At 38.7% G+C, this 17,955-nt stretch overlaps 2 protein-coding genes across 7 annotated transcripts in view; one reads left to right on the top strand and one right to left on the bottom strand.

Moving 5' to 3' along the window:
• The window catches only part of LOC124864318 (septin-9-like), a 111,752-nt gene that overhangs the window by 76,695 nt on the left and 17,102 nt on the right, over positions 1-17,955 (top strand). Inside the window, exon 1 of one of the 6 annotated variants that reach the window (XM_047359067.1) lies at positions 9,492-9,576. The exons of the other annotated variants lie outside the window; for them this stretch is intronic. The gene's annotated coding sequence lies outside the window, so the exon portion shown is untranslated. Of the gene's footprint in view, positions 1-9,491; positions 9,577-17,955 lie in introns of those variants that run through there. 6 annotated transcript variants of the gene reach the window in all.
• LOC124864319 lies at positions 546-4,107 on the bottom strand. The gene is made up of 2 exons (XM_047359068.1): positions 3,986-4,107; positions 546-2,397 (listed from the first exon to the last, which is right to left on the bottom strand). The coding sequence occupies exon 2, from the start codon at positions 2,391-2,393 to the stop codon at positions 903-905; it is 1,491 nt and encodes a 496-aa protein (XP_047215024.1). The 5' UTR covers positions 2,394-2,397; positions 3,986-4,107; the 3' UTR covers positions 546-902.

Raw genomic sequence — 17,955 nt, 5'->3', positions numbered from 1 at the left:
TATGCGCTTAATAATAAAGGTTATTTTCAATAGGTACTTTTTAATCTGAGAAATTAGCCTCATCAGGCTGCATATTCTAATTTGTTCAATATGACTGTATATGTCTTGAGAGTTGCTGTAAAATTGGAGAGAATATGTGCACGTATGTGTTTCACAATTCAGGTTAAATACTTTAACCTATCCACACCTTTTTTGACATTACTTGGACTCCTTGTCTCCGTAATAGTAAAAAGTCCTCAGATTGTTTACACCAGCTTTTCACTGTTATGTTGTTTAATGTTTCCTTAATAAGCCTCACTCAGTTCACGTTACTTTAAAAGTAACGTGAACCGAGTCATAAGTGTTGCAGATAAAAACACTTACTAAGCCATTCTTGTGCACAACATTGCAAATATACAACTTACCTTGTGACTTGACCTTCTGCACATTGCATTTCTGTAATTGTGTGCCCACATGGATATGCAGTGCTAAAACTAAGTCAAAGTTACCTAAAAACAGTCTCTAGACTCCTCTAGAAAATTTTCAGAAATGAACTGCTCCATATATGACAAATTTAAGACTATTTTTATTTTCAAAATTTCTATTGAAAACAGTACAATTTATCTAGACTGCAGTCTGGCATTGTGTATGTTGTTTAACGTCTGTATACAATATCATTGCAATAAGCTTAAAGATGCTGTTTTTTCACACATTAACACATTCTAATAGAGATTTTATCAGCAAGAGATTGTCCTCACATTTTACAAAAACCTTTGATTTGATATTATACTGTTGCAAAACATCCTTCGGAAGGTGATTATTTAGGACAAAAGTGATTCGGAGGGCAGGGTAAATAAGTTACAGCATTATATAATACATTCAATGCAATGGGATTGTCTTTAGTGCATTTGTTGCAGTCTTTATCACATCCAGCAGGGGGTGCGTGCTTTTTCTACATCTTTATGCAGTATGAATCTTGCTTGAACTCCTCGAGCAATTGTCATACTACAGCGATACTCAAAAACGGTGCTGTCCGGACAGTCCTGCAGATCAGCGTTAAGTTCAAATTTCCTTGCCCACTGCCACTGCCACCAGTCATAGTTGTTTGTACCTTTATCTGCAGAGCTGTAAAAGCCAACCCATGAATCTTTGAATTTAGAGGCCCAATCAGTGAAAGAGTTTTTCACATATAAACGAGCACAAGCCTTGCCATCCTTTGCGAAGAGTTGCAGACTTGCTTTGTAGCCTTTTATACTGACTGGTTCCAGAGGATTCTTAAACTCTGGATCTCTGTATATCTCCTCTCCAAGACGGGACCAGAAACAACAAAGTTTCGACACCTCATGAAGCCGGACTTGTAGGCCTTCATTCAGCAGTACTGATGTGTCATAAGTGCCTGATTTTGTGTTTCCAATAGACTTATAAGTCAATGCTTCCTCATCCTCATCGCTGCGATAAAGTGCGACCATCACACCTCCTGTGAAATCACTCCCCGGAACGTTCCTCCAAACGATTCTGGCATTTCCTCCACAGCCTGTCATTACCTGAAGTAATATATCATCACTGTGATGCTGAGGGATTCTTATGGACACCTCAGAGTTTCTAGTTGGTCTGCTCTCTGGGATACTGACAACAAAATCAGGTTGTGTGTTTCGTCTCGCTGGAGTCTGAAATCTGTTGTTGTGGTGCTGGTTAGAGGAGTACTTTTCCTTGATTACAATAAACAAAAATAGGCCTAGACAGGCAAGGTCACCCCACACGTTTCTAATCTCCCTCAGTTGAGAATGATCAGCGTTGCTTCTAAATTGGTCTCTGAGGCTTGTCAGTGTGTTCGTGTCATTTTCTTCTACAGAAAATTGCCTGATCTGTCTCAGAAGGCTGGTAGTGACCTGGTATGTATGATCTGGATCATACCTTGTTTCTTGATATTCGGATGTCTCAAAATGCTGTGTAATATATACTCTGTCTATTACATGCTGAACTTGACGTCCCACATTCTGCTCCCTGACCCTAAATATGATCTGGTCCCTGTTTCTTCCCTCATATCCATTTCGTGGATGGACAACATAGGATGGGAGGTCAGACGACGTCTCTTGATTGAGATTACCAACAGTGAAGTATCGATATATGTTTCCAGGAGGCAATGGAGCCAACACCCTTTCATAGTTTCCATAGTGATGTGAGCCGTAATCGCCTTGATTGGGTTGGAAGGCTAGCCTTATAACATCGTTGTTGTCAATGTTGACTTCATTGGCAAACCAGTGTAGGAGCAAAAGACTGTGTGTGGGAACAGATGTACCAAAATTGAGTTTTTTTAGATCATTGATGGTATTGAGCACTTCCACTGTTGATGCTGAGGTCAAGAGAAGTAGTAGAGCCACACTCAGACTCGGGATTGTTCCTGAGAACTTCATGGTCCTGTAAAAACATGTAGAAAATGTTTTAATCTATAAACTTTCCAATTATATTCTCATTTTAACAACTGAAAAGAGGCCTTTTTTCTCAAAATATTGACTAATAATAAAACAGGATATTCTTATTACCATAATTTTGTTTTTAACATCACCCCTGGCACAATTAGTGGCAGCTAGGGATCTTTGACCATTTCTAAAGTGGACTAGAGGCCCACAGTATCAAACACCCTCCATCCTACTCAACAGTAGGCATCAGGTGCTTTTTTTCACATAATCCTGCTTTGTTTTGTTACCAAGACCACCTGGAGATTAAGTTGCTGAAAAGCTCGGCATCATTGGACCAAGACACATGGTTCCAATTAAACTCCCAGTAAAGTTTAGCAAACTTGACGCGTTCACGTTTGCGATCGGATTAAATTAACTTTTCTGATACGTCTTCAAAACAACCAGTTGGCATGTAAATGGTATCCAGAAGTTATGGTAAAATGGTAAATGGACTGAACTTATATAGCGATTTCCAGTCATACAGACCGCTCAAAGCGCTTTACACTAGAGCCACATTCACCCAATTGCACTCACTAACGCTCACACATTCATACACCGATACGCAGATCGGTAGGCAACTTGAGGTTAAGTGCCTTGCCCAGGGGCACATCGACATATGGCAGGAGGAAGCTGATTGCACAACCTTCTGATTGCAAGACAACTACTCTTCCTACTGAGCCACATTCGCCTCATGAGGTAACGCAACTTCTGTGAGATTCTTTTTTTTCCTCATCCAGTTACGGTGAAAAAACAATTGTCTTCTATTCATGCGAGAACAAGACAGACTGACCTGCAGGGAGAGAACGGATGTCTAAAGTCTAACCCACGGACTCCACCCACTCTTTTATGACCAACTATTGTAATTTTGTTTCACGTCATCCTACTGAGTGATCGGGGCTCTTTTCTCTTTCTCTGGGATATGAGTGTGTGCCTTGGTGTGCACAGTGGACTGAATAGAAGAGAGAACCCTTGTACAACCAAACCCTGAGTCTTCATGAAATTCTCAATGGAGAGATGTAGCTTTGTGATTTCTACTTGCATAAACGAGCATGCAGTTTAGTTTTTTTTTTTTTTTACACCACACAAGCAAAAAGTGGCTAAAGGAAATAAAACTGTCATATTTATCCTCCTGAGAAACGGAAAGTCATGGATTTCTAATTACAAGTGCCATTTTAAACTAATCAAATTAAAATGTCCACTGTACTGTCATACTGCAACAATTATTTTTCTATATTTTCTTTATTAATGTAATCTTGAATCCAAAAATAACTGTTTATAAAAAAAACAGTTACTTGTCAAAAATACTTATTTCAAAGCCTAAATGTGTTTGGTTGTGCCTGTGAATCTACTGCTTAAAAAAAGACAAAATTTTTTAAAGACAAACAAAATAGAGCTTAATCTACACTGTATTAGTAAAGTAGGTTAAGAATAATACAATGCATTCCACCTTTGAGTATTATTTATATCTTTAGACTTACTGTATTTCAGGGTATCATTGCTTTTTCTAAAATAAGGATACATTTCCGGAGTAAAATTAGAGCGCTTACCTGAATGACTGTGATGTTGACCAATATCAGAATCAGAAAAGCTTTATTGCCAAGTACGTTTTTGGACATACGAGGAATTTGTTTTGGCGTAGTCAATATGTGAGCTCAGTGTTGCTGTGCAGTTGATGTGACTTCCCCTGAGTTTCTGTTTCCTGGTTTTTGAAACCAGATCTGCTGTTGTAGTTGAACGCTGAAACATGAGATGTGGCAACATAGCTTGTTTGCACTGAGATGTGTGCCGCTTTACAGCCGCGCCTAGTGTTTTCCAAAGGTCTTCTTAGAAGTTTTAAAATTATTAACCATATATGAATTACATATCTGTTATCACTAATTCAAATATTGTTCTTCTGATTGTATCAGATCAATATCATGCTGAAGTTCACCTATTCCCCCACTTGCTTTGATTATAGGGTTTGGTTTGTTTATGTATTTGTTCTGCGTCGCCTCCTGTGCAGCTATCAGCAGTGCTGCAGTACCTCCAGCTACCAGCAGGGGATGCTCTCACACAGGTCGTTTTCCTGATACCTGCAGGGTGTTGAGCTGTGACATCATTTACACTCAGAAACATACAGAAGATCTGCTTTCTGGCTTTTTACTCATGCAGAAGCCTAGCTTAGCTGTGAAGCTGCACAATTTGTTTTCAATAGACTGATGGATGCTCATTTTGACTGTTGCTAGAAAAACTGAGGAAGTAATTTCAGTTTTCACAGAGACCTGGATGCACGTGACTCCCCCAGGACAGCACATAGACATAGTGTTTCCTCTACTTTTTGGTAAATTACTCAGGCTTGTTTTCTAAAGATTTATCAAAATCCAAGCCCTATATCGGCTATCTTAAAACATCATGCTAAGTGGTTATTTGGTTAATTTTGGAGAAAATATTTGTTCCCAAACAGAAATAAGGTCCACTCAGTGTAACTATACAACAGATATAGGTTATGTACACAAATGCACTGAAAGACAGGCCCACTTAAATTTCAGTGAATTTCCCGAATGGAGGCTTGGCTATTCCCCTAGGACAGGGCAGAAAAGTGTAAAATAACACAGAGAAAGGAAATATTTAGTATCTCTGTCAACACCACCCACATAATTCACATATGGAGCCCACAGAAAAAACATCCATGTGATAACCATGGTGTAGTTAAACTGGAAGAATATGTCTCACATCTTACAGCACAATGCAAACCAAAAACGTTTTGTTAAATGACGTTATTCACAGCTTCTTTAAAAGTGTTCATACCCCTGGAACTTTTTTCCCCATATGTTTTTTCACATAACTACAAGTTTCTGGGATTTTATGTTTTAGACCATCACAAACTTTGGAAAATAATACATGGTTTTTAAAGTTTAAATGAATACAAATCTGAAACGTGTGCCATGAAATAAAACTCAGTCAATCGAACTGCCTTCATAAGCAACCACTTTAGTGAATAGTCCATGTATATGTAATTTAATCCCAGTATAAATCCAGTTGTTCTGTGAAGGCCTGTGAAAGTTTGTTAGAGAGTATTATTCAGCAAGCAGCATCTTCAAGACCAAGAAAGACACCAAACTTGTCAGAGAGAAAGTTGTTCAGAGGTTTAAAGCAACATATCAATCTGATGGAGCACTTTTTGGTCGGCTATCCAAAAGAATAAGGGGAAAGAAAATGTACAAACCTATCTAAATATGGCTGTCCACTGGCTAGCCAAGGAGAGCATCAATCAGAGAAGCAATCAAGAGGCCCATGGTCTCTGTTGAAGAGATGCAAAGATCCACAGCAAAATCCCAAATCTCCTCCGCATGGAAGAAGAAAGCCCTTGTAAAGACATGAAAAGTGCATGTTGGTACAAGCTTTGAGCGAGATGCAGAAAACATGTGGGTCTGATCAGATGAAATCAGGCGTGAGAAGAAAACTAACATTGCATATTACCCTGATTGCCCCATCTTCATCATGAAACATGGTGGTGGCAGCATCATGCCATGGGCCAGCTGGTCAGTTGATGGGGAAAACAGATGGAGCTAAATACAGGGCTATCCTGTTAGAAAACCTTTCAAAGCCTGCAAATGTCTCGAGACTGGGGTGAAGGGTCACCTTCCAGCAGGAGAACAACCCAAAACATACAGCCAGAACGGTTTAGATCAAAGCCTGTTAATGTTACTGAATATTCCAGCTAAAGTCTGGACCTAACTCTAAGGGAGAGATTATGTGCCTAGACTTGTAAGTGTGTGTTTAAAAACTCGTCTTCCAATTTATCTGAGCATCAGGAAGATAATCCATCTCCATGGAGGAATGAGCCATGGTTTCAGTCTCTAGATGTGCAAAGCTGGGAAAGACATAGCCCAAAATACATCCAGCTGTAATTGCAAAGAAATGTGGTTCTACGGATAATTGACTCAGCTGGGCTTATTGCAAATACATGCCACCGTTTATTTATAAAAATAAATAGGAAACTACATACTATTTTCTATTCACGTTCCTATTATGGACTATTTTATGTTGGTCTATGGGACAACCTCCAAATAAAATAGAAAATACAATGTGGTTATAATGGGACAAAATGTGAAAAGTGAGTCATTCCGCTAGGGGCTGTAGATAATTTAAACAATTTTCAGACCCTGGATCTGCCTGGATTTCTTTGCACAGAAAAACAAAACTGCATGTGTGAAACGTCCTGAGCAGCTGCTATGAACTCTGTTAGTGGTCTGCCAGGCAGTCCTACGCTCTGCCTGCCAATACATGACAACATCGTGGCTCAGAAATGTCCACAAACATCAACCCATGACACTGGCTTTCTGTTACTACAGTATGTCCTCATCTCCTCAAAACAGGGATCATTGATCTTTAAACACAATGGCTCCCAACAGCAGGGTCTTTTAATAAAGAAGTGTGCCAAGTTTTGTTGGATTAGACAAGTGATGAATGACTCACTCTGCATGCATGCAGGGTCAAACAGAAGTCTGCATCTCTAAGGAGAAGCTCAAAAAGAGAGAGGGGAATTATTTTAGAAAAGGATTATTTTAACCTGCAAGTAACATGGTACCATGTGTCACTATTGGTAGTTTGTGGTTAAATCCTGCAGTGATTGGGCTGAGTTGAGGTGTCTTTGACAACAGTGTTTTACAGGCTTATTGAAAAGGTCAACTGAAGGGAATTCTCTTAAAGAAATATGATGAGTTGCATGGAACGGGAAGAGTTTGCAAATACACAAAGATTAAATAAAGCCCATCTACAATGATAATTTGCCTTAACAGTAGAAAAACTCCTAAATAAACAAATAGAAAGGATTTTACTTTGGTTTTACCCTGTATGTTAAAACATTCTTAGATAAACTGGAGCAATATTTGAGCAATTATGCACATTTAATCATGTCTGTATTATCTGCAGAGCAACATTTATAAAAACAAAGCTTCAAAATCCAACAGGATTTCCCTCTTTTTCTTCTTCAAACCGTGAAGTAGAGAGCAGCTTGTTAAACTGTCAGGTTTTATCTACAGTTTTAGTGTCTCCAGTTAAATGTAGCATCTGTGTGTGTTGAGGTGAAGTCGAGCTTAAAAGAGGAGCGGTCTAAAAGAGAGTGGAAGGGTTTCCAAGGAGGGAGCCATTTCTTTTGGAAAAAATTTGTTTTTTTTCTAAATTGTAAAACATCAAGAGCTGGGGTTTTTTCCTCCATATTTTGTCTGGGTGTTTTTACCAGGCACATACTGTATGACCACCTGTGTTTGTGTTGGCGTTTAATGCAGGTGACTAGGTACATTAACATTCATTGTAGACAAGAAGAGCTTTTTTTCCCCCAGAGAAAACACAAATTAATCTTGTTAACTTAGTATTCCCTAGTTTTTTAGTAATGTGTGTGTTTCTGCATGTGTAGCACTATAGTTACAATCATACTGATGCTTAAGTGGAAACATAATTATACTATGGAGGAGAACAGCTGGCTCCCTTACCTTTTAATTATACAAACATGCACCTAAAGATAAATAAAAAGAGGCTGGTTTGTTTAAAGCTAAGCCATTGCTATTTAGCAGATATTAAAGTAGTGTTAAATATTTGTTTTCTTCATTCTTTTTAACTTTTAAAGTTAAACAGTCACTCTTATTGTAAGAATTATGACTACAAAAGCACCAGATCAGAGTTTTGTGGCCCAGTTTTTATAAAGCTTTGATTGGCTGGATTTGGCCAGTGCCGATTTCTCTGTAAGAAATATAATTAACAACATTCAAAGTATTTTTTTGTAGTTTTCCTGCTCTGAATAGTCAATAACTGGCTGCACATTGCTTTATATCTGATTATGCTATTTTTAATAGCTGTACATTGTTTTTTCTTATGTTCAGCCTTTTATTTCTTGTTTTGTCTTATTATATTATTACCTTTGTGTGAGTCTGCATTTGTTTGTCACTGTACAGCAGAATGTCTCCGCTGAGGGACAATAAAGGATGACTCTATTCTAAATTTGCAATGGTTTAATAAAACTAAGTAGTATAGATTTTGCAAGAAAGGTATTCTTAAAATCCAAAATATAAAAATGTCTCGCACATTTACCTCAATAAAAAAAAGTACAATTTTTCTTATTTTTGTGGTCATTTGTTTTCTATTTTCTTGTACTTAAAAAAACAATATTAAAACAATATTTTCAGCGAAAAGAACAGGATTTGGGTCGGTCTTTGTTCAAAAACACTTCTTGTATTTTGCCAAGTTAAATAAATGGTTGCAGTCAGGTCTGCTTTAGAGCAAGAGTGGCTGGATATATGTGTTCCTGTTTAATATAATACTAAATACATGCAAAAAGCATGGTTATTAAAGGCGAGTACATTTCCTATTTTAAGAATATTCTAATTTGTTAGTGAAATTCATGTCCATCTTCATTTGCCAAACCAAATTTGTACCACTCTTGACTTTTGGTCGGCTGGCTAAAGAAACCAATTCCAAGGGCAGTCAATGGCCTCCAGACCACACCTCGGCACCCCTGAGGTAGGCCCTTACCTTAACTAGAAAAATAGTTCCTTTTAAAATATCTTCTCACGACTTTTGTGTTTCCTATGACCTTATTTCATCACTACATCTAGCTTTCATTTGTCTCCACACAGTAACAACACCCACACCAGTGTTGGTCATAGTCTGGCCCATTAACATTTTGCTAACGGACTTTCACTGATCAGAAATAGATTTAATTTTCAGTTTTGAACCAACTGCTTGAGCTAAGAATTGACAAATTCCAGTAACCAGTTGAGTTCTCAGAGCATCTCTTGGTATTATCATTTTTCCATTGTCCCACAAAGCTATGAGGTACTGATATATTAATAATAAAGTTATTTAAAGGGCTGTGTAGACACACCTATACAATCCATGTTCCTTCCTAAACTTTGCTCCTGGCAAACAGATAATACCTCTTTGTCTCTGTCCACTGTGATCTATTTTGTTTTCTTTCTCTGGAGAGAGGTGGGGGGGGGGGGGGGTTTGAAGGAAATGGGCGGATCTTGGTGCTATTCATGCTGAGTCACATGGCAGACTTGAGTAGGAGGGCCAAGCAGGGATCTGCCTCTCACTGGTGCTCTTCACTTCAGCAGGGGACAAGTCATTCTCACACTTGCACACACACAATTTACACACGGTAAGTGCTTTACATACTGGCAGGGGAGTGCTTGTGTGCACGCATGTAAGTGTGGGGGTTTCTAAGAAATCTGTTGGAACTCAGCGTTTTTTTTCCCTCCTTGGTCTGTTTTTCTTCTTCCCCTGAAGTGGACGTCTGTTTTGGAGTCAATAAGTGATAAGTGATTTATTAATGTTGCTTTTCAGCCTCTGTATTCATGTTTAGAAACATAGTTTTTAATTTTAAGACATGATTCGTAGGTGCAGCAATCAGCTCCTCAGTTGAATCTTGTCTCTGCGTTATGAAAATATTTTGCCTCTTAATAATTGAGTTTTTTTGTCGTCCTGATAATTTTTAAACTCTAGAAAGTAGATTTGCAAAGTACACAACAAACATGGTCAGTTTTAATTATTAAACTGTCTTATAACCAGTATTGGTCGGTTAAGTCATTTTCATACTTTCTAATAATTAGAACTTGCTAGTAATTGTGGAGGAAAATCAAAGGATTTTTATCTTTTTTGTTCTGAGAGTTGTTTTGATGACCCTCTTTCAGATTAAGTTTTTCTTCACATTGTTTCTTCTCTGCTCTGCTGTCTCATCTCTCTGCCATTGTTGCGGCAACGGTTTCTGTGTCTCGGCTCTCTGTCATCCCGGGCTTTGTTGCTCACTGTTCAAGCATTGCTGTCATAAAATCAAACCCTTGGAAAAGCCCGACCACCCCTCACCTTTTATCAGATAGTCGTCAGCCTCTGCTTTGCCTCAGAGGCATTCAGTGCACACACATTTACACACACAGAGGGCTGTTGAAAGGAGCTCCTTTGTGGCCCCTTAGCATTGCCAGGCAGGAACAGACCATGGCCTTTCACCAGCGTTTAATGGGATGCTGAAAAGTTTATTACCTCCTGTGTCTTTGTGAGCAAGACTGTTGGTGATCGGAGTTGGATAACGCAGCCTTACTGGAAGTTAGTGTCATAAATTTGTAATGCAAAGCATTTTATGAATGCAACCTGCACTCTGTAATCATAAACTGTTTTGATTCCAAAACCTGTCAGTTTGCATGCTATGTCTAGAGGGCACAAGCTGTAAAATATAAACGCTTGTTTCGCTTTTACACCAAGACAACATTTAATAAAGTGAGGTATGAATGGTTGCAGCTTTATTGTGGTTGTAGTTGGCATTACCTGCATCTGTCATGAAGGTGTGGGGCAGAGAAGAGGTTAAATGACTATGATGCAGACTGTACTGTAACAAAGTACATCTATAATCAAACAACTTTAACATCAAATTAACAATGCTAACAGTGTCAAGAAGACATAGGTCAGTTAATGGCACTGAGGTATAAAGAAGTTATATCAAAAAAGTCCTTTTAATAAGATTCCAAACAAAGTGATTTAATGATCGGTGTTCTTATTGCCTGTTTGAAGCATAGAATACCACAGCCCCTCCCTAACCTCTTGCTGTGCACTTTTTTTTAGCTGGCTGAAAGAAGGCTTCTACACTTCTTTTGCTCAAAAGAAAGACCAATTTGATCATTTGTAAAAAAATGTCTAGTTATTTAAAAACACAGATGGCCATGGTCTAGAAACTAAAGAGGCCCACCCATCACTCTTGTTAATGAAGCTGTTTTTGAAACTACCGTTGCCAACACAGAGGGGCATGCTGCCAACTGCAGACAGCCCCTCGACTATTATTAGCTGGTTATTTGTTTCTCTATAAAGATGAGAACAGCAAATAGTTGTTTTTTGTTTTTTTTTACAATAGGTTTTTGTAAATGATTTGTATTAAAATAGCATAATAATAGTAATCTACGATAATTTAGCAGCAGTGTCAATCGTTAATCCTTTTCCTGTTTTATACAAAATAAATTAGATCATGTTGCATGTTTTTGCTTTAAATGCTTGTTTAAATACTATAAAACCGCAGTGTTTATCATTTTATAATGTGAAACTCAACATTCTCGCCCATGCCTTCTGTAAATTATATTGTGTGGAGATTTAAAATCAGTTTTTCTTTAAAGCAAACTGAAATCATCTTGCTTCTGTCTGTCTTATGAGCTGACATGTGCGGATTGTTACCTTTACCAATATACACACGTCTGTTCTTCAAGAGGATGCAGAGAATCTTCCTAAACTGTTTAATCAAGCAGTAAATTTACTTATATACAGCGTCTAAAACAAATAAAATCCACCTTGGGTTGTAGACAATCAATGCCCAGTACTTTGGGCCTCTGGATCTGTTGTTTCTGAGTGCACTCTTGAGTTTTGTATGTGGGTCAGTCACGGTCAATAAATACTCATCCTGATGGTCTTGCAGAACATCCATCACGTCAGACTGTTGTTTGCTGCGGGGCCTGGAGACCTTTCTGATTACATAGTTTAGCAGACGTGTTGTGATTGAGTTATCTATTCTGGATTGATAAACACATTCCTGATTATCACCTGTTGTCCACATTATGTTTAAAAAAAACAACTTTTCATTATAATTGCAAACTCTTTTGATCAGCCGTACCTCACCCCATCACAAACAAGATTTTTACAGATTTATGGTCATTCATTTACATTAGGAGGTAAAATGCACTCCTGACAGTGAGACATGTCTGTCTTAACATTTGTTGAGGTCAGCCACATTTCTGATCTCCTTGGCCCCATGGATCCATACTTTGACAGCCAACCGTTTCACAAAGATAATTCGACCCAATTACTAAGATAAACATTACCAGAGCCAGCTTAATGACACTAACCTCCTCTGGCAGTGAGTGACTAGCAAATACTGGGTCGCTAATGCTTGATTTTAGCTTCTTTTCCAGGGGATGTTGGATGAAACAGTTTTTGGATTCAAAGATTTTTACTTAGAAAAGCCCTTTGCTGTCCTGCTGACTTCAGCTGACCACCTCTGTCTGTGATTTAGCCAAGATGAACCATTTATCTTGTGGTTGCAGCAGTTTCTCAGAATAATTGTGTTTCTGACCTTCTAAACAGTTTTGTTTATATAAAAACCACCATTATTGTGACTAAAATACTTTGCCATAAAGGAAGTCTGAATTTGGTAATTGGGTACCTCCTTGAACTTACTGGCTGTATATTATGATGCAGAGCCCACTTTGCCCACAAGCCCCCGGTTACCCTAGTCTGGGTAGATGAGCAGACATGGAAATCAAATCATAGAATGATTTTGCTCATCAAGGATGTCATATCTGACCGGGTCAAAGCCAGGAATGATCAATGTCTGGAATGTGGTTGCATTAAATGTTTCCGTTGTATACTACGCAAAGTTTGTCTAATTTTGATTAAAGCTCTGCGAGAATCAATTAATATTTTTCACATCTCTTGATGTGGATTTTCTCCTTCAGTAACTTTTTCAAATCCACGTTGCATTAACAATCCAGTTCTGGGATGGTGCAGAAACCTCCAGGACAAAAATAATAATAAAGAAAAACATTTAAAGAAGAAAGCAGCTCAACCAGACAGAACTTCTGTTAGCAAATTGTACCACCAGCCTTTCTGAAAACTTCAGTACATTCACTTTGAGATTTTTCAGGACCTTTTTTAAAGAAACTCAATTACAGTTCAAGACTTGAATGAGTTTTTTAATCAAACTACAAACTACAGTTTTAGGACCAAAATTCTTGTAACTGTTTCTCCCAAAGGCTGAAGGCACAGCCTTGTCATTTTTAAACAACATACAATAGCACCCAAATTTCTCAACCAGAACTAAAAAACTTAAAACGGCAATGGGAGAAGCAATGAATTAAATTTTAAGATGTAATTAAACAGTTATTGTCAAAACATCTGGATATATTTAAGCCTTGTACACTCTAATAATTGAATTTTGAAATTCAGGACAGTTGGAAATTCAGGACCCTGCAGGATTCTTGTTTTAACGAAGTCTTCAATTTTCTTTTGCTTTAGCTCATCAGAAGAGAGTAGACATCAATTCAGTTGTATGAGATATATTTTTCCTCTTTAATCTTGAATTGAATTGTTAGGTTTTTCACTGTTTATACTTTCAATTAGTAGTATTTATAAAGAAATGAGAATCCTACTTTTTCTGTAAAATAATGTAAAGGTAAAATAAATGGTTAAATGGAATTAATATCATTGATGTTTTTTTGATTTCGGACAAACTGTAATGAAACAAACATTTTGAAGTGGCTTATATTTGCCACGAGAACATTAGAAAATGGACAGTTTCAGATAAACTGACATTTCTTCAGGCGTGTCTATTTTTCCAAAGCATAGAAAATTCCCTCAACTGCATTTATGTGAGGAATGTTGTTCTGCAGTGGAATGGCTTTCCATAATTGTAGATGTTGAGATAGAAATTATACAAATGAGTTTTGGATTGGTTTGTCACTCCATGACATTCCTGCATGCACTCGCGCACCTTGTACATCGATGCATGCTGGAGTTTCATATTATGCTCACGAAACCTGCAAGAATGCAGAGAAGTCCTTTACTTGTGAGCATCTCGGTGTCAGAGGCAGCTGTGAGGAGACTAGAAAGACAACAACTCTCTTATGTACCACCAGTCGGGAGACCGAACACATTCCTCTGACAGTTGAGACAAACCTGTGGGATCCGGCTGTCGTTACAGAAATTTGCATTTCTTTTGAAGCCTAGCAATAGTTGTTTGTATGTTATATAGTGTACAATGAAATGAATCACAAATAAACATAATAGATACGTTACATGGATGTGACCCAAGCTTAGACCCTGCAAGGCAAAGTGCACATTTCTTCATTGAGGTGAAGGATCAGGAGTCTGGGAACTCAGCTTTGTTACACAAACATTCTGACTTTAATAACACAACTGCCACTACACCTACTTCCCCCTTTTATTAAAGGATAGACTGCCAGGGGCTGGAAAGTGTTTAAGCATGCATGTTTGTCAGCCATAAACCCATATGGTTTGGAGTTGCTGATCAGTGCTGGAGTTCATCTGCTGGGATCGCAGCATCTTCTCTCCTTATTAGAAGCGTTGGAAAAGTCTGGAACTGGGGAATTTTGGATTTTATCTCCATGAGCATAATTTGCAGCAGCCCACAATCTTTTCAAGAACGTAGCATTTGGATCTCCTTCAAACTGAATCCAGCAATGTTGAGAAGAGATTTATTTACAGGCCTCCTTTGTCTTGTCTGAGAATGTAAATACAGTTCAAAATAAGCAGATAGTTTTAAATGAGTCTCATAAAAAAGCTTTTAGGGTATGAATTGTCTTATTTGTTTGACTTTGTGCTTCATACAAGCACTTAAAGTTTATTTCTGGGCTCTTTGTTCACTCAGATTCAAAATAATGGTTACATGAACAAAATATGCAGGACAGGGTTCCTCTATTTGTCATTTCCTTTATGTTGGCCTTGTACTATTGCCTTTGTATGCATAAGTATGATGGTACAGGTAAAGGTTACAGCTGATAACTTATAGTGCCTTGCAAAGGTATCTCAACCCCTTGAGATTCTTCACGTTTTGTCACTTCACTACTTCAAACTTAAATATGTTTTAGTTTAATTTTAACAGTTTACAAAAGTACAAGGAAAAGCATACATGGTTTTCTTAATGATTTTACCAAACAAAATCTGAAAAGTTTGATTTGTGTTTGTGTTTAATCCACTTGTTTCAAAATCTGAAAAATCCAAAGCAAGCCCTTTATTTCAGAAGTCACCTAATTCAGTGTTTTTCAACCCTGGTCCTTGAGGCACACTGCCCTGCAGCTTTTAGATGTTGGTCTACTCTTACACACCTGATTTGGATCATTGCAGTTCAGCAAAAGCCTGTTAATCAGCCATTAATTGAAACGAGGTGTGCTGAACCAGGGAAACGTCTTAAACATGCAAGGAACTGTCCCTCGAGGACTAGGGTTGAAAAAACACTGACGTAATCAATAGTCCACTTGTATATAATTTATTTTCAGTATAAATATAAATGAACTGTGAATGCCTCAGAGGTTTGTTGAAGAACAATAATGAACAAACTGCATCATATAGACCAAGGAACATGGCACACAGGTCAAGGATAAAGTTATGGAGAAGCTTGAAGTAGGGTTAGGTTAAAAGGCTATATCCTTAGCTTGGAGCATCTCACTGGACCCTGGTCAGTCCATCATTTGAACATGGAAAGAATATGGCACAGTTCCAGGCAAACAGAATTGATCAGAGAAGAGGCCAAGAGGTAACACTGCAGGAACTGAAGAGCTCCACAGTTCAGGTGGGAGAACATGTGACAAATCCTGCGTTTTTCTTGTTGTGAAACCCATGTATCATTTTACTTCCCCTTGAAAATCATGCACTGCTCTGTCAGTCTGTCTCATAAAATCCCATTAAAACACATTGTCAGTGGTTGCACTGTGACAAAATGTGGAAACATTCAAGGAATGTTGACATTTTTAAGGCACTGAAAGTGATGCACAAAAATAATCGGACTTTTTTCTGACCCATCCTCTCTGTAAAATGTCTGCCTTGCTCCTTAAATAAAGCTTTTAAATCCATTATGTCTTTCCAAATAAAATACAAGGGGCCCACAAATTGTATCCTGCTGTTCTAAAGGTTTCCAAACAAAGCAGACACTTTATAGGATGAGAGTTTTAGGGATCCAGTAAGTGACTCAGTGATTTACAGAAACTCTCCATGCTCTCAAGTTTCCAGTCCGTTTGTTACACTGGATTTGTGACTTAAGCCAGTTTGTAGAGTGGGTCAGAGCAATGGTTAGTCATGAAGGGAATAACCTCAGCGCAGCTCTTGTTCCAACCTAATCTGGGACATGACCTCTGACCTGCTCACTATGCTGTCAAGATCAACACTCTGAACAGCTGTAGCACAGCTCAGTGGTCTTGGCCGCATCGCCTCTATACTTACAGGTCCTTCTCAAAATATTAGCATATTGTGATAAAGTTCATTATTTTCCATAATGTCATGATGAAAATTTAACATTCATATATTTTAGATTCATTGCACACTAACTGAAATATTTCAGGTCTTTTATTGTCTTAATACGGATGATTTTGGCATACAGCTCATGAAAACCCAAAATTCCTATCTCACAATATTAGCATATTTCATCCGACCAATAAAAGACAAGTGTTTTTAATACAAAAAACGTCAACCTTCAAATAATCATGTACAGTTATGCACTCAATACTTGGTCGGGAATCCTTTGGCAGAAATGACTGCTTCAATGCGGCGTGGCATGGAGGCAATCAGCCTGTGGCACTGCTGAGGTCTTATGGAGGCCCAGGATGCTTCGATAGCGGCCTTTAGCTCATCCAGAGTGTTGGGTCTTGAGTCTCTCAACGTTCTCTTCACAATATCCCACAGATTCTCTATGGGGTTCAGGTCAGGAGAGTTGGCAGGCCAATTGAGCACAGTGATACCATGGTCAGTAAACCATTTACCAGTGGTTTTGGCACTGTGAGCAGGTGCCAGGTCGTGCTGAAAAATGAAATCTTCATTTCCATAAAGCTTTTCAGCAGATGGAAGCATGAAGTGCTCCAAAATCTCCTGATAGCTAGCTGCATTGACCCTGCCCTTGATAAAACACAGTGGACCAACACCAGCAGCTGACACGGCACCCCAGACCATCACTGACTGTGGGTACTTGACACTGGACTTCTGGCATTTTGGCATTTCCTTCTCCCCAGTCTTCCTCCAGACTCTGGCACCTTGATTTCCGAATGACATGCAGAATTTGCTTTCATCTGAAAAAAGTACTTTGGACCACTGAGCAACAGTCCAGTGCTGCTTCTCTGTAGCCCAGGTCAGGCGCTTCTGCCGCTGTTTCTGGTTCAAAAGTGGCTTGACCTGGGGAATGCGGCACCTGTAGCCCATTTCCTGTACACGCCTGTGCACGGTGGCTCTGGATGTTTCTACTCCAGACTCAGTCCACTGCTTCCGCAGGTCCCCCAAGGTCTGGAATCGGCCCTTCTCCACAATCTTCCTCAGGGTCCGGTCACCTCTTCTCGTTGTGCAGCGTTTTCTGCCACACTTTTTCCTTCCCACAGACTTCCCACTGAGGTGCCTTGATACAGCACTCTGGGAACAGCCTATTCGTTCAGAAATTTCTTTCTGTGTCTTACCCTCTTGCTTGAGGGTATCAATAGTGGCCTTCTGGACAGCAGTCAGGTTGGCAGTCTTACCCATGATTGGGGTTTTGAGTGATGAACCAGGCTGGGAGTTTTAAAGGCCTCAGGAATCTTTTGCAGGTGTTTAGAGTTAACTTGTTGATTCAGATGATTAGGTTCATAGCTCGTTTAGAGACCCTTTTAATGATATGCTAATTTTGTGAGATAGGAATTTTGGGTTTTCATGAGCTGTATGCCAAAATCATCCGTATTAAGACAATAAAAGACCTGAAATATTTCAGTTAGTGTGCAATGAATCTAAAATATATGAATGTTAAATTGTCATCATG

This window comes from Girardinichthys multiradiatus, chromosome Y (genome assembly GCF_021462225.1).
Source record: "Girardinichthys multiradiatus isolate DD_20200921_A chromosome Y, DD_fGirMul_XY1, whole genome shotgun sequence".
Classification (NCBI taxonomy): Eukaryota; Metazoa; Chordata; class Actinopteri; order Cyprinodontiformes; family Goodeidae; genus Girardinichthys; species Girardinichthys multiradiatus.
Note: the sequence above shows the minus strand (reverse complement) of the source record. Positions and strands in the feature narration are given on the sequence as shown.

What these genes read in the sequence shown, in the direction of transcription:
- LOC124864319 (XM_047359068.1), bottom strand. Translation starts at nt 2,393, where the DNA reads ATGAAGTTCTCAGGAACAATCCCGAGTCTGAGTGTGGCTCTACTACTT.